We start from the raw sequence: 20,642 nt of genomic DNA on the forward strand, positions 1-20,642 counted from the left end.
GGGTCAATTAACAGACTGTCATCGACCGTCTCAAACGAAATTACTATTTATACCTCATCTTCCTTCTATCATATCTCTTTCTCTCTTTTACATTTACATCTATCTTCCTCACTTTTACTCTCTTACATCGTTGTAGTCATACATCTGTTACATCAACAAGGACAATATCTAGTCGTAGTCGTTGAATCTACCATCCTCAGACTTCTCTGTTGGATAAATATCTCTGACCTATACATCTTTCCTCTTCCTCGAAAACTGACACAATCAACAACTAATCTTCCTCTCTTCATCTTTCCTTTTCTTTCCTGATCTGAAAGAAAAAGTTCTACCTTACTCTCATCCTCACGATGACGACGATCCCATTCACTCCCTCGGCAAGTCCGACTCAGCATCAACCTGGATCTAGTCCATCTACATCCAATCTCAACAAGGTGAGTCAACCAACTGCAATCTTCTTCTTCTTTCCTTTCATTACCTTCACTCTCATATAATATATGTCTTCCTCCAATCACTTCAAGCTGACGAGAGCTTTAGGAACTACCTTCCACACCGAGGAAGGCTCATACAGCGAGGTCTCAAACACCCTCACCAAGCAAGAACAAGAAGCATTCTCCGATCTTCGTGAGGTTAGTCACCCCTTTTCAACTCGCACCCTCTCTATCGCATGATTAACTCCTTCCTCGATCTCACTGTGTCATCCTGGAGTTTTGTCAATCTCGAATAAGACACCGACACTGATGCTATCTTACAATCCAACAGAATGCCTACACCAACTTCCCCAACTCCCGAAGCTGGTAAGAAGCCCATGCGCAAGACGGTCCAAGCGGGTCAAGGTGATAAGGAAAAGGAAGAAGAAGATGGAAAGAGCTTGGTAAGCGCTATCTGAACTATCAACGAGCATGGATCCATACCAGGAACATCTCTTCCCACTTCGTTGATTCTCAATATCTACTGATGATTATACTTCATTCAGCTCAACCCTCATTCTTCCACCTTCGAACCCAAATCAAACGCCGAAAACTTCATGTCCAAAATGCGTAATCTTTCGCTCACCGATCAAGAATCTTCCACTAGATATGTTGAAGTGAGTATTTGTCTGAGTCGATCATCTTGAAGCTGACCATCCTATTCTGCAGAATGTAATTGAGAAGGAAAGTCCCTCCACCCCGAAGAAGAAGAAGGAAGGTGAGTTTTTGGTCCATTAATCGTTCTTCGATTTGATATGCTTACCTATATTGACATACATTATAGTCCCCCACTTTGATACCCCTCGTCGATCTATCCGAGCCGGAACAACGACTTCCACTCCTTCCCTGAGCTATACCCCATTCGCTCCGTCCACCGGTCAATCCTCGAAACTCCCGGTTACTCCTTCTACCCCTGCCACACCCATCAGAAAAGAGGGGGAATATATCTCCAAAGAGAAGAACACAGAAGAGCAATTCGTTTCTGGACCAATCGAAGCGAATTCAGACGACATTGGGAGATATCTTCTGGTAAGTATCTTCAGGTCTTTTGATCTTGCTTGTAATCCGACTGAGTGTTATCTAGATCCAACAAATCCCTCGAGATACAACGGAAGATGAGATCAAAAGTTTGGTTCAAGTGAGCATTCCCAGACTTCCATCCCCGGGAGAAACTCTACTGAAGTCACAATCTTATACTAGTGCATACTCCACTCCTCAAAGCTGGACCAGGACTTCCGCTGTGGACTCTCAGTCAGGGTACGATACCCCTGCTCACCTACTTGCCCTCAGCAGAAGACTGCACGAGCCTGGTACTGTCGAAGGTCTGATCAACAACGCTGATATCGAAGCTCGAGCTAGACAAGGTCAAGGTATCGGTGGTCATTGGAATGCCAATGACAGAAAGGCTATTCCTGCTCATAACAGAGTGTTCCCCGAAAGGATTTTATCAGGTATGTTATCTTGGTGTTAGGAAATGAATACTGGATAGCTGACTTCTGTTCCACTTGAAAGGGCTTGACCCACGAACAACGGTCATGGTCAAAGATGTACCCAATAAATTGTCAAGACAGGAGCTTGTCAATATCCTTGAAGAGGTTAGCTCACCTTGATATACCGACGACAAAGAGGCTGATATACTTCATCTTAACTTCAGGTGGTACCTGGAGACTACGACTTTGTGTATCTCCGATTTGATTTCAAGAATTGCTGCAACGTAAGTTGACTAGCAGGTGGATCCATGCTAACTTTGTTAGGTCGGATACGCTTTTGTCAATTTCTGCTCGGTGCAGGCGCTTTACCGATTCATCGAAGCCAAAGTAGGCAAGAAATGGAACATGTTCTCCAGTGAGAAAGTCCTCCAAGTAAGTGATTCACTTGTACACTTACAAGAAGGGAAAGCTGATTTTCTACCTAATCTAGGTCTCATATGCGGATATTCAGTCAGTGTCAGGTTCTTAGGGGTATGACATTCACTAACGGCAGTTGCAGAGGAAAAGCGGCTTTGATCAACAAGTTCAAGTGAGTCGCTACTTTTACAAAGGTTTCAACTTGGCTGATCAAAGCACTCGCGCAATAGGAATTCCGCTGTTATGGGCGTCATAGAAGCTTGGAGACCCCAAATCTTCTAGTGAGCTATTGGCTTTTCTCCTTTCAGGCTATGAATTGATGAAAGCTACAGCTCAAGTGGTCGAATGAAGGGCAAACCTGTAAGTCCTCCACCGATGATGTGTGACAGTTAGACTGTACTAATCACTCCTCACTCACAGGAACCTTTCCCCGACGTGAGTCAATGCTGGGGACCCATAATACTCTCTGTCGTCCTGATCACTTACTTCTCCTATCTGGGTAGTCCGACAATCTGGCTGTTAGATCAAGGTCTGCTGCCGCTCAGCTCGCTGGCTTTTCGAGTAAGTTTCTCTCCTTACCACATGAACATACTAGCTGACCTCACATCACCTAGCCGGGTCCAACTACTCTTATGGGTATGATGATCAATACTACGACTACTCTTCGCCTCACGGTTCCACCTATGGGATCTAGGGAGCACTCACGAAGTAACGCTCCACTACTTCAAATACCTTGATCCTTGGTTTTTTTATGTGTTACCTATATTCCCTATCGCCCCGTCTCCTTTTTTTGCTTCCCCCCAAATCACAATTTCATTGACTGCTTTCATCAAGAGAATTTCAATTACCATTTGTTTTCTTCTTTCTCATTATACCATTTACCCTCTCTGTGGTCTAGATATACACGCTTTTTTCTTTTCAATTCAATTCCCAGCTTTCATATGTTCACCATTTCCCATTACTTACTCATTCATCATTTATACCCACCAGAAGAAACAAAACAGAATCGCATTCATCTCAACGTTGATCTTTCATTTCAATCTGTTTGTACACAGCACATCTCATCCATCTCATCTCATTACATTTTCGTACGATATTTCAACGAACCCAACACGCAACATGACCATCTGGCAATGACAATATCATCAACATCATCGATCATCTATTTTTCGCTGTTCTGCTTTGCGTCCGACAATGTAATTAAACGAGTATATACACCAGTACGATTCTTCATGCATGTAATATATTTGCCATTCCCATACATGTTCAAGATCTCCCTCAACTAATGCACACCAGGTTCTTCCGGATCGACATACGGAGGTGGGTTGGGAGGAGGTAATTCATGACCTGGTCTATGGGGCAAGTATTGCATTGTGATCGTGGGAGCTACAGTGTTGCCATCAGAGTCAACATCATAGAAATAAATGCACATACGATCAGGAAAGCTCACGGTGATTGGTTGATTGGTTCTTGCACATCAAGTGATGAGTCCAGTAAGAGTGCTGTGTATGTAGAATAGATTTGTGGCGAAGTGATGGATAGGTGGATGTGTATTAGAGGCCAAAGTATTGTTAAGAAATTGATGAGTAAAGCTCAGCCTTGTGTAGAAAATGCCAGAAGACCATACTGTCCTCGTCAAATTGAGGTTATGTAGCTTCGTGTTCAATGTGATATCCTTTGTAAGATGACAAATGACCAAGGGAAGAACAGCTATCTTCTTTTGATCTCACATATGCCATCCCTGGCGAGTGCGATGCGTCACAGAGCACTGCTGTCACAGAAGAGAGAGGGTGTGCACTGTACTGTAGTGTAATGTACCGTGATATATACCCTCAGAGAAGCTACTCTTGACTTTTAAAGTGGCTGTTCGGTTACGAAGACTCAAAAACAAAGCGTAACATAAAAAAAGTTTGTGAAAGAAATGACGATGATCATGATATTTGACGATGTTTGCAGCAGATCCAATATCAAGTGTTGTGATGATGCCTACCTCGAATTATCATTTCATGCACATACTGTATAAATGACGATATTTCCCATTTTACCATATTTGTCCTTTGGCCACCTACTGTATACCTTCCATTTTCAGCGACGACAACTCAACTCTCATACAACCTCAGTTCGACCAAGTATAGTTTACCATCTGATGATGATCCCAAGGTTCATTTGTGTGACTGAATTGAATTCACTTAATGATACTCATCCTCTGGACAATCCCCAAGAATTGTCTTCTTCCCATCCGGACCAATAATCACCACACATTCGCCCTTCTTCTCGTTTCTTGGTATAGTCCTGTGTGGACAATCACCGATGATTGTTTTGGATCCACCGGGTCCGATAATTACGACGCAATCGTCTTTCTTTGAGGAGTCGTACATTGTTGTCAGGTAGTGAAACTGTCAGAATCAGTAGAAGTTGGTGTCAACCTGTTGTGAATGCTATCAGTGAGTAGAGTACTGCACGGTAGTTATGTATCGTATGGATGTTGGAACAGGTGAGTGGCGAGGGGAGTAAAGAAGGAATGATAGTTTGGCATGGTAAATATGGATGTTAAGTTATTCAGATTAGACTTACTGATCAAGTAAAAATGAAAAGTTATTGGATGACGGAAAGATATGATAAGATACGATTACGATAAAATTAAGGATGATGATGAATGGGAAGAATCAGGTGATTTATATATCTGGAGAATATTTTCTTGTAATTTAGATACTGTGACTATCACTTTTTGACTCGAGTACTTCCTTTTTTCCAGTACTCCTTGAATGTTTCAACAGTATTTTTACCATGTCGACGTTTTGAGCTGTTCTTTTGTGATCGTCTTCTTTCTCATTCCTTCTGTCTGTGCTTTATGACTCAATGTACGAGTACTCTAAATCTGCAGTGACTTGGTCGTTCGAGATGCCCTGACCTCCTTGATGCTCGGAACAAAGCGACGAAGGGCCGATCAAGTCGGATGATCCTCTTGCTACCGAATCAAATACACCATCTGGTTGTGAAGCCACCTGTACAGCGTATGATAGGGATAGGTCAATTTTCTGTTTCTATCGCAACGCTACGTTGCCACAGATGCAAGGATCATCTCGAGCTTGAAAGTGCATTCAACCAATTCGATCTTGTTCAGTTGAGTCGTATACACTACAGTACGATATACCATAATCATTCTATAACCGAATGAGAACACTCCTATCAAATAGTTGACCAGATAGATCATAGTCCTATGCTGTTGTAATTATCATTATACAGTCTTTTGTATCAAATTTCCTTCCCATTTCCCAGACCTCTTGACTTGCTGGTATACTGTAAGTACGATCTTCATCGAATACTAAATAAGATCCTTCTTTCATATTCTAAATACCTCAACGACTGTTTGTCCGATACCGAAAAAATGGAAATCTTGTTCATCTTTTTTTTCAGTCCGACGATATTCTATCCGATTCCTGTTGATATTTGAAGTTGCACAGTCCTTATTTCCCCACTTTCTCTTTATCCTTGACACCACTCAAGGCAGCATGAGTCTTCAACAACAGCGCACCTTCCAAGGAATACTTTCCATTCGCCTTGGCCATATATGGATTATGATCTGGTAATTTACCTTTACACGTGGACCCCTTCAATGAGCATGCAATTTCCCATGATATATACGTTGACCACTCACCAGCCATGACCACTTCGAAATGGTATTTTGCCTGTTCATCATCACCTCTCCTAGCGTACAATCTACCAAGTTCGTAATGACAGTGGAACAGTATATAATGGTCGAGCTGTATCACGATACGATATATATTAGCTTTCCCTTCCCGTCTCCAACCCCGATTTCAAGGTTATCTTTGCGTTGCTGGGAAGATAAGACCCACCTGAACATCCGGTCCATGCCTTATCACAGCTTGGAGATCCCTTTCAGCACCTTTATCCAACTCGTCATCTGATGGATCGGAAGGTGATTTCGTAGTAGCTTCAGGTGCTGCGTCTGGTGGCTATGTATCGATAGACGTATCAAAACCAATAGAATTCTGAGTTGAAGTTGGGGCAAAGCTTACCTGATATCGCGAGATGAATTGACACATTCCCCTAAGGAAGTGACCAAGACAATAGTCTACACAGCCAACAGTATTTCAGCACTAGCATTGATGTACTGAGGCAAATGGAAGAGGAGTGACAACTCACCATCCCAGTACTCATGTCCATTCCCATAGTTCTCCGGCTCCACCCCATCCAAAGCCTTCAGGGCTTTGTTGATGCGAGGTAACCAAGAGTCCAATAAACTCCTTCTTGGTGTATTCGATAACGATCCAAAGACATATGCTAGTTCCATCGCAGGCAGGAACAATTTGTTGTTCTGTGAATGGAATTTACGTGCTTTACGAGAAACGAGTTTCTGGCAATTCAGAATATGAAGAAGTCAGCATGCCGTTATTAGTCTGATACAAGCTGGTAAGTCTCCCCTCCTCCTAGAATAGACACCTGGAGTAGGTGATGATATGCATGCAAAGGAGGGATAATTTACCCAAATAGATGGAAACTCACCTCGATAGGCAACGATTTACCAGCAATCTTCTTTGTCAACTTAGGTATTTGCGTCATGAACTTCTCAGCTTCCTTCAATTTCGCTGTCGAATCTCCATCTTCTTCTTGGGCAATTTGAACAAGGGAAGCAGCAGCGGCACTGTAAAATTTACGATATCAGTCGGAGAATTTCTACCTATGTTTGTCGTGTTCATAATGAGAGAGTGAGAACCTGATCCAACTCACTAAGTATATACCGCTCTACTCCAGTTAGATTCCTCTTTCAGTATACTGAAACAGTCCAGAGCTCCTTTCCAATTCGATAACATCATGAAATTGCACGCGTAGTCCCACTACTCACAGAAACAGATACGATCAGCATTGCTTGTTCTTATGCGGATCCTTCCACTTACCAAACACATATGCTGTAATTGGATATACTCTAAATTCGAATCCAAAGCTTTCTGTAAAGAGCCTAAACAATGGAGTACGCAGTCAGCTCACACTGCTCCCGATTGAGGACTTTAGTTTAGTATATGAGCTGAACGTACGATTGGCTGCTTCAGGTTCACATTGAGCGGTAAATGACCTAGCCTGGAAGTAAAGGAAGAATACACCTATTCGTGGACCCTCCATCAGCTTGGCGATTCATTCCTTTTGTCATTATCAGGAAAGAACAGACTTACCATCAGGGTATCTCCTCAGATTATAGGCCAAGATATTTTTAGCCATCGGAACGTCAATCCCCGTTACAGGCCTTCAAAATAATACAAAATCAACTTTGCAAATTCCTTGCCGTTGGTCGTCCAAAAAGCTTTTACTCACATCAAAGTAGAAATGACCAAATGGAACGTCAAGAGTATCAAATCACAAACGGGTCTTCTGAGACCTTCGTTCGACTCGTCGTAATCTGGTTTTTCGACTCCTCTATGCCACCCTCCAGCGGAGTACAAGGTCGTTAAGGCGGTCTCTTTGTCTCCTCCATAGCCCAGTAACGAGGCGATCTATACAAGGATCCGGGAATCAGATCAATTGTCCATTGAGGGATTGAATCGTCAGTGGAAACTCACCTTCATCACTTTACTAGGCAGCAGAGAAAGCATCAGGGAGCTGGTTCCTGCACCTAGGACAACACCCTATAGCAGTCATATAAATATTCAGCTTCATTCTCCTTCTTACTTCCAGTCCTAAGAGTTATGCGTACAGATCGGAAATCCGTATCTATATTATCATCATAACCATTCTTATCTGCGTCTTCGAGGTATTGCTGTAACACGTGATATATACCATGGGCAGCTCGCATATTCAGTCTGAAGATCACATAATCCGAAAAAATATGTCAGCTATCGATGACGACATCTACAGTTGTATAGCTATTAAGGCTATAGAAGTGAGGTTCACGTACGCTTCTCTAATCAATCCCAACCAATCACCTCCACTAACGATAGCTAACAAAGCTTTCATCAAACTTGTTTCGGCGTACACCAATTCTGCATGTCTCTCCAATGCTGACATCGATTTGACTCTAGCTACGCCCGCACCGGCCTTGACGAACCTCGAGACTAACGAGTCGGTAGGACGTCGAAGGGCAGAGGCAGTGACGGAGGTCGCTTTGCATATCTCGAGAGCGGAGGCAAGATCATTCGCGTCGAATGTCATCATTCCCTATTTAAAGCAGAGCAGTACCATCAGCAAATTGTCGGATTCCGTGAAAAATGGATTGAATGAGTGTACCAGAAGAACATCGTTAAGAAGAGTGAGTGTATTGAGGTTCATCAGAATCAGTACTCACCTTCAAAGCCTCGATAATCCCTTGGGCAGACTGAATATACAGATGTTGACCTTCCTGTTCCCTCTCTTCCAAATACACTTCAGCCTCTTTCATATGAGAAGTCAAGAAGAGACTTAAAGCCTGTCTACAAATTTCCAGATCCTTGACCAAAACTCCATCTTGATCAACCGCCAATGCACCTGCTTTCGTAGCGTGTAATCCACCTTGACGACTTTGTACCTTTGTTTCTTGGATGGAAGGTTTAGATCGTTTGATAGTCGATGGACCCGTACCGTATACATCTTTCTCCTGAGATACTACAGTTCCTTTAGCAACTTGTGATGAATCTGCTATTGATTGACCTTGACCTTGTGTTGCCGAGTTGGAAGTAGGAGGTGGAAGAGTACTATCATTCTTGGAAGAAGCTGTAAGAAGAATATCTTCCTCATGTTTCTTCTTAGCTTCAGCATTGTGATCCTCCTCGTCCTCATCACCTTCTTCAACTTCACTCAACCCTTCCGAAGGAGTCAAGAACGCCTCATCATCATCTTCATCTTCCGAATCCGAGTCTAGGCCAACTTGTTCCAAGTCCCATTGCGAGTACATGCTCGGCGTACGTTTCCTAAATGGCTTGCTTTGTGTTTGAAGTGGAGTGGAGGTCGAGGTCGAGGTCGATGCATGCACAGGTTGGATAGGTGGCCCAGCAGATGTGGAATTGCTATTACTATCGGTAGGTGATGATCTGATCGAATCGGACGGTGAGATTGGTATTTGATTGGTGGTCGTACCCAGTCTAAGATTACTTATTCCATTTTGAAGATCTTTGCCGTTCAGTTGATTGGATACTGAACTGGTAGGTGTCGATGTGCCCGATGTTGGAGCCGATACGTTCAGATTGGATGATCGTCTTATGGATGTACTGGGTGAAGAATCTCGATCACCCCTGTCGGAGACCATTGATGATAATGAGGTTGATGAGGAGAACAATGATGAGAGTCTCTTTCTCGTACTATACACCGATCATCAGTGAAGTCAACGCAGTTCATATGACGGAAAATGGACAGACATACCTATGCTTCTTCTTCAACTTATCACCATTCACATTCGCCTTCATCTCGCTGGCTTCACTGACACTCCTCGACTTGGGTGGTCGATCAGTCCTCGATGATGGGCCGCGAGGAGAAGTGGAAGTGGAATCATCTCCATTAAGACCTTTCTTCCTGGATAAAGAAGCTTTACGTAGGAAGCCTGACATGTTGGTGTTGTTCTTTGTTCTTGGGGGTGTGTCACAGTAGAAGGTTAAAGGCGATGTTGATATGTTCAATGGCAGATGGGAATGGGGTGAGATCGTAAGATCGCTAATGTTGATGCTGTTTGTAAGCTCCGGATGATCTGCTGCTGTATGGTTCCACGGTACTGCTGATGTTTGGAGATGGTGGACAGTCAAATCAAGTGGACATGATCAGTGACGTTTTTACTGGGCTACCAAGTGGTGGTATGTTTACGTTAACATGGTCATCATGTATTTTAACTCTACTGATGTTATGCCCTATGGCCGAGCTCAGGTTTTATGATGAGCGCCGCCCGGTGACGATCCCAAAGCGGCCTCCATCGCGATGAACGTAGCCACCGTGGGAAGGTAAACTCGCGTGACAGACCCAATTGTGCCAAAATGTCCGAGCGTGTCTGTTAGTGCAGGTATCGAATGAATCTGCCTGTTGTTCTTGAAACGATATCGACGAAAGCGAGAAAGCTTGGTCTGGGGGCAAGAGAGAATGCGGTCTATTCTGTACTTCTGGACCCCTCAGGACCGAGCTGATCCTCTCCAATTTGTCTTGACATTCGGCAAGGGCAGGATGTTAAGCCCGAAGAACAGGGATCACTGACGATCAATCAACCTGTGACACACACAAACAATCCATCAAATGAACGCACCGACCATTTGGTGTGTTACGGGTAAGCCAGTGTCATGGAATCAAAAGGGTACCGAGGGTAAGGTTTAAAGTGGTAAATACACGATCAACAACGACAAGGACAGACGATATTGATGCGGGAAGGGACGAGGAGGGGTGGGTGGTGTGTGCGATGTTAATACGGATGAGAAGCGAACAACCAATGTTATCCAAGCTATTTACTGTGATTACCACTCACTCTCAGATCCCTTTGATCTGCCTTTTTGTCCATTTCCCTTCTGCCCAGCTGTCTTACCAAAAGGGAAGCTACACGCACAATGGAATAAAAGGAAAGCGGGACTCCCTTTGGGTATTCTTTCGAGCTAGACTAAATATATATAGCTACAATGGCAACTAACTGATCTCTTACTCTCAAGTCTACCCTCAATTCGACAACATTGATCATCTACCACAAGTACAATTCATCAAACAAGGGGAAGATTCCATTTTGGCTCTTCAGTTCAACGAATCAAGCTAAATATATAGAAGTAGCCATCACTCGGCACACTACTTCTCTTCATCAATATCAACATCATTATCCCATCTCGTTTCACTGTCTCATCCCAACGACCTACGTATGATGCCCCCTCGACGGTACTCCAACCCTCTCCCTCTGCCTCAACCAATCTCTCGAAGTTTCTCTCAACGTCGTAATCTATGTTTCCTGGTCCTCAGTCTATTCGCACTATCATTCCTCATATTGGGACTCCATCCGAAAGTTCAACAGGGTTCATTGGACAATTTGGACAGGTTCAAAGAATGGTCGAGCGATAAAGCACAAGGTATAGTAGACGGTTTGCCAAATCAGGTAAAAGGTTGGTTGGTTGACTTGCAAAAAGTTGAACCGAAGGAATGTAAGGGATTCAATCCCCTAGATTCGGAGGATCAAGATCCACCTGGATGCTTCAAAGCTAGACAGTACAGACAGACTATGAGAGTTTTGGAGAGGGAAGAGAAATCTGAACAGTGAGTTGGTGTCACCAACCTACCACATGTACACTCCTCAATTCACTTCCACAATACTTGTTTTCGATGAGCTGATCAAATCGTCTAAAAATTGTATCAGTCCCCACTGGTATTTCACCAAACAGCATAATATCGATACTCTCCGAAATATCTCGGAATGCTTCTTACCAGTCATAGATCCAAATTGGAAACCGTGCCATGAGAAACCATTGATATTGTCTGGATGGTGGTACACCGCTGAAGTGATAACGGGGGCAACGACTGGTGAAGTGATTTGGCAAAGTTCAGTGGTGAGTGATTAAAAGCTCTTGCTTTCTCTCACTTGTACCACCAATTTGGCAAAAGTCATTTACAAACATATCCAACATTCTAGCAAATGCTAATCTACGAACTGAAAATGTGGCAGACAAAACAACTTCGAATGCTCGGGTACTCTTTCATCGCCGTGGGACCTTACCTCAACTGGATAGAAGTAGCAGAGATGATGCCAGATGTGTAGTGAGTTTCAGATTAATCCCTGTTTAGATCCACACTTCCAACTCTGATACAATTTCCCCTTCATTCGGTGTGTCTTAGCCATCTTATCTGGAACAGTGATCAGGATACCGTATCTTGCGTTACCGATCCCCGATGTATAGCGAAAGATCATTACACCCCTCCGGAAAATGCAGAGGATCTATCGATAGGTGTACCCGATGAAGAGAGGGGTGTTATACCCATATGGGCATTAGCAATCGTCGATTATGTGAGTATCATCATTCATCAAATTTCTCCTATGATGTAAATAGGTTAGGTGCCTGATATGATCGATGATGGAATACTATAGTGGGGATCTAGACCTCGTGAAACTTCAAATAATCGATACTGGTGGGGATTGACGGAAGATGGCGACTGGAGCTATCATCCCCTAGGACAAGAATGGATAGCTACGTGGGCTTCATGTTTTGACAGAGCAGCTAATATCAGAAATCATAAAGAAGCTAGCTGATAACGGTTCATCAATTATTTGATTTGAATAGGCCCTGGCCTCTACCAGGTGGTCATTTTCATCTACCATACTCCCTCGAAGAATATTGTTTGAAGATGCCCGTTAAGCCTCATGAAGAACGGAGGAACGCTGCCTTGATTCTAGCAAAGAGGTCTTGTAAGTGGCCATACCATCTCTCGTCACGCATACAACCGACTATCCGGTCTTATCTGATTGAAGCTGTTGTCTCTTGTGACGACATCAGCTGAGAATGAGTTTTCCATACTGACCATCTCGTTGTGGCAATATAGCATACTTCCACTACCACTATGTTTCTCCTCCCGAATTCTGGACCAGCCTATCTCAAGTACCTGATTTCGAACTTCTCTCAACGGTAGAGGAAGAAGAGGGAAACCCCTTACCTGATGGATTGGTCACGATGGGTAAACAGACCAGGGAAGATTACGAAACTTTGGTAGCGAGTGTAAAAGCTCTGGTGGGAATGGGTGCCCCACCTATTAGTCCGAGCATATACACTTCTTTGTGAGTAGTGTCCAATGAGATCGAGAAGGTTATACATCTTATGTTTGTTGGTTTTAACACAGATGTCAAGCTACACCTGTCGTCATACCGTATTTCCAGCAGGATTACAGGATGGACGGATGGTGGCTCTATTCTAGGTTAGTTTCGTCTCTCATCGGAACCGAAACCAAATACTATACGGCTGCTCGCATAAAGGGTATCCTGTTCACGATCGCTGATGTCTTTGAAACTTTTTTTTTAGCTGGTCACAACATGGTCCAGCTATTGCTATAGGCGAACCATACGTGTACAAGTATTTCGCTCATAATTATACGGATCTTGAAGATGCCGTGAGGAGAGCTATGTCGACGTCAATAGAGAGGTAGTGAGTGATCTTTTCACAGCAATCAATCAAATTATGTACCATCCTCCATTCGACCAAACGAAGATTGAAATTCCTCTCATCGAAGAAAGGGAACCCTAGAGAGTCATGCTGACCTGATCGGTTATGACAGCATACCAGACGATATGAAGCTCCCCTACGCCCTTTCACAATTAGGTAAATACCTCTCCCGAGATCTCAAAGCGATGTTTGATGAAGTGGTCAAGAACAATGAGGATAAGATACCTAAATTGAAGAAGGGTACTAGGGAGAGATGTTATGAGATTGATAGGTGTAAGAAGATGTTGGAAGTGGGTAGGATACCTAGTGTGCCTCCAAAGCTTGTAGATTATACAGCGGAGGTGAAAAAGGAGATTTAGGTGGTAGAGTGAATAGAGGAATCGGAGAGTAGATGATTTGATCTTGGTGCAAACTCAAGCAATTATAATATATCTTGATTGAGGGATATTTTCATATAGTATACCTACGAGTTGGACGATCGTTGTTATATAGATTTCGCAAATAGATTAGATCCCATACTATATTATACACTGTAAAAATAGACACATCTTCTATAGAGAGACAGCAAACGCGTTGCTACACCCATGCAATCACAATCAAGTAAATACGACACATACGTTTCTTTACTGATACTCAGTCCATATCATGATGTTGTGAATGATCGTGCCTAGGAGCAGCAGGTATCTACAGGAGCATAATGGTAAGTTCATCACAAATGTATGATCTATATATATAACGCAATTATCCACTCGCCATCCCTCGTCCTGAATCTCATCTCATCTTATTCTACGCATGTCGTCTCCCTTCATCCCCATTCACGAGATCATATAGTCGTAATATGAGGTCTGTTCTGTACTTATGCTCCCGGAACTTCCCTCCCACCTTCACCCAGCCTCTTCGCCTTCCCTTTCTTCCTCCTTCCCGCCGTCTCCTCATTCCTAATAACAGGCACCGCCAATTCTCTATAAACCAATACCACTCCATCTTTCTCCTGTCCAAGTAATTTCGGATCTCCATACGGTCTATCATGTTCTTTCCTGTAGTTCAATAACTTATTCGATTCCTTTTCTAACCTATTCTTATCGATTGGATTATACTTTAATCTCGGGACGATATCATCCAGTATCTTATCTCCCTCTCCCGCTTCTTTGGGTGTACTAGGTGTGGGAGGTTTGGTTATATAAGTAGTAGTCGTGATTTTACTTTTTCCTTTAACTTTACTTCCTATACTAATCACCTTCCTCCCCTGATTATTGGTCGTTACGATACTTTGTGGGGGTGTTTGACCAGGTAAACTTGGGAATGAACCTCCTCCAGCTTGGACTGCCAATCTCTCCAATCTCTCTTTTTCCATTTGTTGCCTTTCAATCTCTTCTTTAGATAGTTGATGTTCAATCTCAGTTTCCAGGCGGAGGATCAACCGGGATGTTTGAGCGGGGGTAGAGAGAGGGGAAGAACATGATGGACAGGGGAGATAGGGTTGTTGGACATTACATAGGGTTAGACCACATGATTGACAAATTGGTGTGTAGGGTGATAAAGGATGAACTCGAGCTGGTATCAGATAACAATGTCCAAAACGTTAGTTTATCATATACATCTATCGGTAGTGCTACTGAGTGAGTAGTACGTCGAAACCAACCAACCTTGACAGAAACAATTAATAGCTTTATCATCCTTAATCTTCCCTTCACCATTACTCTCTTTTATTATTCTCAGTTTATCTACTATCCCTTCTAATCTCTTGACAGTCTTGGATTTCGGTTTATCCCATATTTTCTCTTCCCCAGCCCTGCTCTTCCCTTTCGAACTATTTGTCCTGCTCCCCGCTGCACTTCCACTCGCACTGGAAGAAGGTGCATCTAAACGAGCTTGAGATTGTTGTGCTTTGGGTTCTTGAATTTGTATATTGATCGCTCCAGCTTGTCTCACCCTTTGATTCTGATTTTGTGAACCAGAGGGAGTCTGTGTGCCAGACCCACCTCCACCTCCTGATTTGGGAGTACCACCCGTTGATTTACCCCATCCACCAAATCCACTTTCGTCTAAGTCCCTTTTCTGGTATACCTTCCCACCAGATCCGAAGGCAGCTTCTAGCGCTTCGGGTATATTGTTTGCGAGGGGTTTAGTCCTAGATGAGCCCGGGGTGGAAGTAGGTCGTGAGAGGTTCAATGGTGTCTGTGCCTTCGATTTCGATTTGGAAGGTTGGGGTTTGAGGGACGATGGGTTGGGTGTCAATGATTGAGATTGAGGTTGACTTTGGGTGGAAGGTAAAGAAGGGAATCGAAACGATATATAACGGTTGATGAATGATTGTGATTGAGACGAAGGACCGAGAAAGTCCTACAGATCCATACAACGAATTATACAATCAGCTGTGCAAAAGCAAGTCTGGTGAAAAGTCGGTGAACAGGAGAGAAGGAAAGAAAGCCTTACTCACCAGAAGATGTACTCTCAGTCTAGCTTCATGAGTGTAAGATTCCAGATCAGGTATGATCATCTGTTTGATAGTCTCGTCATCTTTGAGAAAGGGTCTCTCGTCAGCTAAATCACCATACCAGAAGACGCCGAGCAGATAACTAACCTAGACCCAAGATTGAGGATAGGTCTTTGACGACCCATGGAGGTGTGTTCGGTGGCATCGAACAAGTATGAAGACCTCGATTGTGTTCTTGCAAAACAGGAGGGCAGACAGCCTTTATACGTTTGATAATGAAATGATGGTATTGGACAGCAAGAGAAAGCAAGATAGAGGTTCACTTCAATCGTCATCTATTATTCATTTATTCGGATCCGAGGTAAAGTTGCGAGCTGAACCTCCACTTGCGAAAGACATACTCGTACTCGTAGAAACTAACAATGTGACTTTTGTTAATGCATGCAGCCCATATTGAGCGGGTTCATAGACACTTGATTGTGCATATGCATGACTGATCCTCGCCAATTATGGCCACATGTATACATGTAAATACTTCAGATCGCCGAGGGCGACATGACTTCCATCCAACGACAAATCATCTGTACAAAATCTCACTTCTCAACTACACAGCATACCGTCCACTTCCACCCGGCGCTCTATCAGCAGTCTACAAAAGCAAACAGCCTACATCAGCCAACATATTTATACCTTCACATAGGATAAGCACTCACATTCAAAGCCGCCACAGACGCCTCAACCAAATTCCTTCTAATCTCATCAACCGCCGCCCTGACTCTATGTTCATCATTACTTTCGATCAACAAGCTCAACTTGGGTTCATCCCCTGGTCCAGGTTCGCTTCCCGGTGGATAGTACAATCCCTTCATCGTGATACTCGCTCCACTTATCTCTTGTAACAAAGTCATCTGTTCTTTGTTTGTCGCTTTCCATCGAGCTTTCTGGGGGTAATCATTAATAGGGAAAATAGCATGGTAATCCGTAGCGTCCGGATCCTTAGTTCGAACTCCATTACTGTTAGCAGGTTGGGCCAGACCAAGTTTCTCCGCCTTGGTCAATTCGATAGATTGAGTCAGACGAGCAACCACCTTGGCCAGATTGGCAGCATCAACCGTACGTCCTTCTTTCTTGGCTTTCTCCAATGCAGCGATGGTCTGCGCGGGAAGAGCAGCCATCGTGGGTTTAGGTGGTGGGTTGTTTTGTATGACCCTATCTGGTGCAGGTCCATGAACGATCTCCACCTTAATCTCGGTGAAAGTGTAATCGGCATCTCCCTTATGGGCATTGGGATTCTCAGGTTGCTTGAATTCGGTCGTTTTGGGTTTGTAGGGTATGACTGCACCTTCTCGGGAGGATAATGATAGTGCTTCGGAAGTATCTCCATAGGTATGTTTCTCAGCTTGATCTTTTTCAATACGTTTCTTCTCGATTCGTTCGAGACCTTTACCGGAATATCCACTTCCTGCAGCCCGGGCTTTGCCGGATTTGATCTTTCCAAGGAAGTCTACAACAGACACGTTAGCTAATAATTCGGGCAAAGCAGTCGTGAATGTAACGTGGAAGACAGACTCACTCTCAGACATTGCCTTGAGGTCTTCTGGTATGAAAGCATTACTGGCTTCCAATGCTCTGACGATATCCACCGAGAATTTCTCTTGAGCCGGAGTTATGAAAGTGATACAGGTACCTTTATTACCTGCACGACCTGTTCTTCCAGCTCGGTGCACGTAATCTTCCATGTGATTGGGACAGTCGTAGTTCTGCGTCAATAACGGGAAAATAATTAGCTTCGCGTCCATCCATTTGGAAACTTGAAATAGAAATACCAGCTGATGATATGATACTCACTATAACCAGCTTCAATTCCTTCACATCCAATCCTCGAGCAGCTACAGACGTAGCCACGATGATCGGTACATCACCACTTTTGAAGTTCTTGATCGCCTCGTCCCGATCCACTTGTTCCTTTCCACCATGAAGCGAAGCACACACATATCCTCTTTGGAGTAAATCCCTAAAAAGATCATCTGCAGACTCCTGTCTGTCCACAAAGATCAACGTCCTGAAATCATCTTCATCATCTTTATGCTCTTCACCCATTTCACCCAAAATCTCCAATAACCTATTGAACTTGGAATCGGGTTCTCTGACTTCCACTCGTTGATCGATCTCAGGAGCCACCACTGATCGTCCACCAACGGTAATCTCCAAGGGTCTAATCAAGATCTTTCTCGCAAGGGATTCCATTGTTTTAGGGAAAGTAGCTGAGAATAATACTTTTTGAGCATCAGGTCGTACGTTGTTGATGATCTTCATTACTTGAGGTTCAAAACCCATATCGAACATTCGGTCAGCCTCATCCATGACTATATATGTTGTTCGTCGTAGGTTTGTAACTCTTCCGTTATTCGCAGTGAGTAGGTCGATCATTCGTCCAGGAGTACAAACGACAACTTCAGTTCCTTTCTTCATAGCTGCAATATCTTCAGAGATCGAAGATCCACCAACGCAGCAAGTTACCTGGGATATACAAAGTATTAGTTGGGTATCTGCCTCGAATAGCTATCAATGACTTACCCTTATATTGAGAACTTTCAGGAACGACTGGCATTCTTTATATATCTGAGTAGCCAATTCTCTAGTAGGCGACATGACTACCGCTATGGGACCTTCATTCCCTGACACGGGACGTTGATCTCGGACATGTCTAAACATAGGAAGAAGGAAAGCGATTGTTTTACCTGAACCAGTCTTGGCAATACCAATGACATCACGTCCAGACATAATCGCAGGTATAGCTTGAGCTTGAATAGACGTTGGACTGGTCCATCCATGATGACGGATGACATCGAGACTAACCAATAAGCGTCAGCTCACGTGCTGAATGCCGAACGATATAATAAGCTCACCATTGAGTAGGTAGACCATATGCACCCCAATTCTTTACTGGTCGAGGTGCGTCCTGACCTCTGATCTTGATACCGTCCATCTCCAATCGTAACAATTCTGCATCCTCTTCATCCATCTCTAGCACTTCCGGAGGAGGGTTGTAAAAGGCTTTTCGGAAAGGTTCGTAATCGATTTTAGAATGATCGGGCGGTGGTAAATCCTTTTTACGTGATTTAGCGGCAGCTTGTCTGTCAATATTGTATCAGCTATGTACTAAATGCCTATAAATGGTAGGAAGATTCTGGATACTCACTGCAACAAAGCCTCAGCTTCTGCCAACTTATCTTCTACCTTGACTTTATCCTCCTCTTCATTCTCACTATCATCGCCCGATTGCCTCAATCCCATCCGCTTGGCATCCGCTTGGTTCACCTGAACGACTTGTTCCACATTCGTTCTCATGAACGCATCTAACGGATCTTCCTCCTCTTCCTCATCAACTTGTATTTTGTCTTCCTTCTCATTCCCATTCTCCTTCAGTGTAGGCTTTTCATCTACATCCATTGCATCCTCCGCGGCCTCATCACCGTTCAGCTCCGTTTTAATGTTCTCTACAGCTAAATCGTCACCTATCGAATCGACTTGAGCTGCATCTCCACTCTGTACATCGGGATTGATCTCAGGTAAATCTCCTAGTTTCTGCAATTTCCTATCTCCCGAATTATCATCATCGTCATCTAGACTAGCCGCTAATGATCTCTTCAGCGGCGTGGGTGTAGGTCCAGCTTTGAGAGGCAAGCCGATTCGGGATAAGGAGAATGCAGTGGGTTTGTTTGGTAGGCCACTCGTAGCTATGAGATAAGGGATGTTGAGCCAGATTTGTCAGGATGTAGAAATGAAGAGGAGAGAAAGGCATGACTCACGTTTAGGAGGAGCAGGACTAGAAGGTTTAGTGGAAGGTACAGCGCTCGATGACGGTTCAGGCGTTGCCGTTTTACCTTCTTTCAAGGCTCTCTGTTTCTTCCACGCTTCTAATCTCTCTTTTGCTTTCCTTTTCTTGTCTTCCTCAGTTTCCGGTGCAGGAGATCCAGTTGGTGTGGCATTATCCGTCAAAGGCGTTCGTACCGCTGAAGCTGGAGCTGGCGCTGGAACGGAAGATCTTTGAGGAGGTGATGGTGACCGCGTACGTATTCTAGATCGCGTACCTTCTCGTCTACGTTCATCCCTTTCTCTGTCCCGATCTCTATCTCTTGAACGGTCTCGTTCTCGTCTGTCAGGATGTCTTCTGTCATCCCTCTCATCTTTTCTCCTTCGACCAGAATCATCCTCACCACGATATCTATCCCTATCTCTATCCCTTTCTCTACTTCTATCCCTATATCTATCTCTATCCCTATCTCTTGAGGAATGATAACGATCGTCGTCTTGGTCATAACGTGAAGAAGAAGAAACTTTCCTATCGTCAGACCTTCGTGATGAGCTACCACCATAAGAACGCTCATACCTTGATGACGATGATGGCGAGGGACTTCTATGTCCTCCTCTATGACTGCTTCTTCTACCTTCCGGTGAGCGGGAACGTCGAGGAGATCTAGGCATGGCGTAGAGAGTGTTACAGTGTTTTTTTTTTTTTTTTTTTTTTTGTTTTGTGATGTTAAGAACATCCACATGCAGGATATGAGAAGAACAATGGTCGTCTATGTCAGGATTGAGGAGACGAGCAGGATGGCAAATAGAGAAGTAAGACGGAATCAAATAGTCGGAGGACGACTCAAGTGGGGGGACTGAAAAAGTACTCGTAGAATCCTATGTAAGAGTGGGGTGGGTACAGTACAACAACGTTCAACACCAGATACTTCGCATTCCCCCCTAGCGTTATACATGAAGCACACTCTTCGGCCGTCCACTTGTCATG

General features: G+C 43.9%; 5 protein-coding genes across 5 annotated transcripts; 2 read left to right on the top strand and 3 right to left on the bottom strand.

The window, feature by feature from the left end:
• Nucleotides 1-347: 347 nt before the first annotated feature.
• Nucleotides 348-3,008, top strand: L199_008408 (uncharacterized protein; the record flags this gene model as incomplete). The annotated part of the gene is made up of 18 exons (XM_064894089.1): nucleotides 348-431; nucleotides 535-626; nucleotides 760-871; nucleotides 974-1,084; nucleotides 1,137-1,185; nucleotides 1,252-1,496; nucleotides 1,552-1,605; nucleotides 1,720-1,918; nucleotides 1,980-2,062; nucleotides 2,122-2,181; nucleotides 2,258-2,329; nucleotides 2,388-2,407; nucleotides 2,457-2,486; nucleotides 2,545-2,595; nucleotides 2,647-2,674; nucleotides 2,735-2,749; nucleotides 2,818-2,875; nucleotides 2,929-3,008. The coding sequence occupies 18 exons, from the start codon at nucleotides 348-350 to the stop codon at nucleotides 3,006-3,008; spliced, it is 1,443 nt and encodes a 480-aa protein (XP_064750161.1).
• Nucleotides 3,009-5,781: 2,773 nt separating this feature from the next.
• Nucleotides 5,782-9,846, bottom strand: L199_008409 (uncharacterized protein; the record flags this gene model as incomplete). The annotated part of the gene is made up of 16 exons (XM_064894090.1): nucleotides 5,782-5,909; nucleotides 5,973-6,078; nucleotides 6,172-6,291; nucleotides 6,355-6,410; nucleotides 6,482-6,692; nucleotides 6,842-6,980; nucleotides 7,067-7,173; nucleotides 7,234-7,295; nucleotides 7,372-7,437; nucleotides 7,507-7,577; nucleotides 7,646-7,824; nucleotides 7,891-7,956; nucleotides 8,025-8,130; nucleotides 8,226-8,485; nucleotides 8,613-9,600; nucleotides 9,662-9,846. The coding sequence occupies 16 exons, from the start codon at nucleotides 9,844-9,846 to the stop codon at nucleotides 5,782-5,784; spliced, it is 2,850 nt and encodes a 949-aa protein (XP_064750162.1).
• A 1,277-nt stretch (nucleotides 9,847-11,123) lies between these two features.
• On the top strand, nucleotides 11,124-13,760 carry L199_008410 (uncharacterized protein; the record flags this gene model as incomplete). The annotated part of the gene is made up of 10 exons (XM_064894091.1): nucleotides 11,124-11,509; nucleotides 11,610-11,799; nucleotides 11,916-12,007; nucleotides 12,086-12,254; nucleotides 12,336-12,439; nucleotides 12,529-12,653; nucleotides 12,788-13,019; nucleotides 13,082-13,156; nucleotides 13,261-13,383; nucleotides 13,514-13,760. The coding sequence occupies 10 exons, from the start codon at nucleotides 11,124-11,126 to the stop codon at nucleotides 13,758-13,760; spliced, it is 1,743 nt and encodes a 580-aa protein (XP_064750163.1).
• Nucleotides 13,761-14,257: 497 nt separating this feature from the next.
• Nucleotides 14,258-16,043, bottom strand: L199_008411 (uncharacterized protein; the record flags this gene model as incomplete). Its single annotated transcript, XM_064894092.1, has 5 exons — nucleotides 14,258-14,955; nucleotides 15,048-15,296; nucleotides 15,384-15,744; nucleotides 15,842-15,921; nucleotides 15,986-16,043. 5 exons carry the CDS (start codon nucleotides 16,041-16,043, stop codon nucleotides 14,258-14,260), a joined length of 1,446 nt encoding a protein of 481 aa, XP_064750164.1.
• A 399-nt stretch (nucleotides 16,044-16,442) lies between these two features.
• L199_008412 (pre-mRNA-processing ATP-dependent RNA helicase PRP5) lies at nucleotides 16,443-20,326 on the bottom strand (the record flags this gene model as incomplete). Its single annotated transcript, XM_064894093.1, has 8 exons — nucleotides 16,443-16,487; nucleotides 16,552-17,342; nucleotides 17,412-17,598; nucleotides 17,687-18,358; nucleotides 18,416-18,692; nucleotides 18,748-18,975; nucleotides 19,041-19,578; nucleotides 19,651-20,326. The coding sequence occupies 8 exons, from the start codon at nucleotides 20,324-20,326 to the stop codon at nucleotides 16,443-16,445; spliced, it is 3,414 nt and encodes a 1,137-aa protein (XP_064750165.1).
• Nucleotides 20,327-20,642: the final 316 nt, after the last annotated feature.

This window comes from Kwoniella botswanensis, chromosome 3, assembly GCF_036426115.1.
Source record: "Kwoniella botswanensis chromosome 3, complete sequence".
In the NCBI taxonomy this organism is placed as follows: domain Eukaryota; kingdom Fungi; phylum Basidiomycota; class Tremellomycetes; order Tremellales; family Cryptococcaceae; genus Kwoniella; species Kwoniella botswanensis.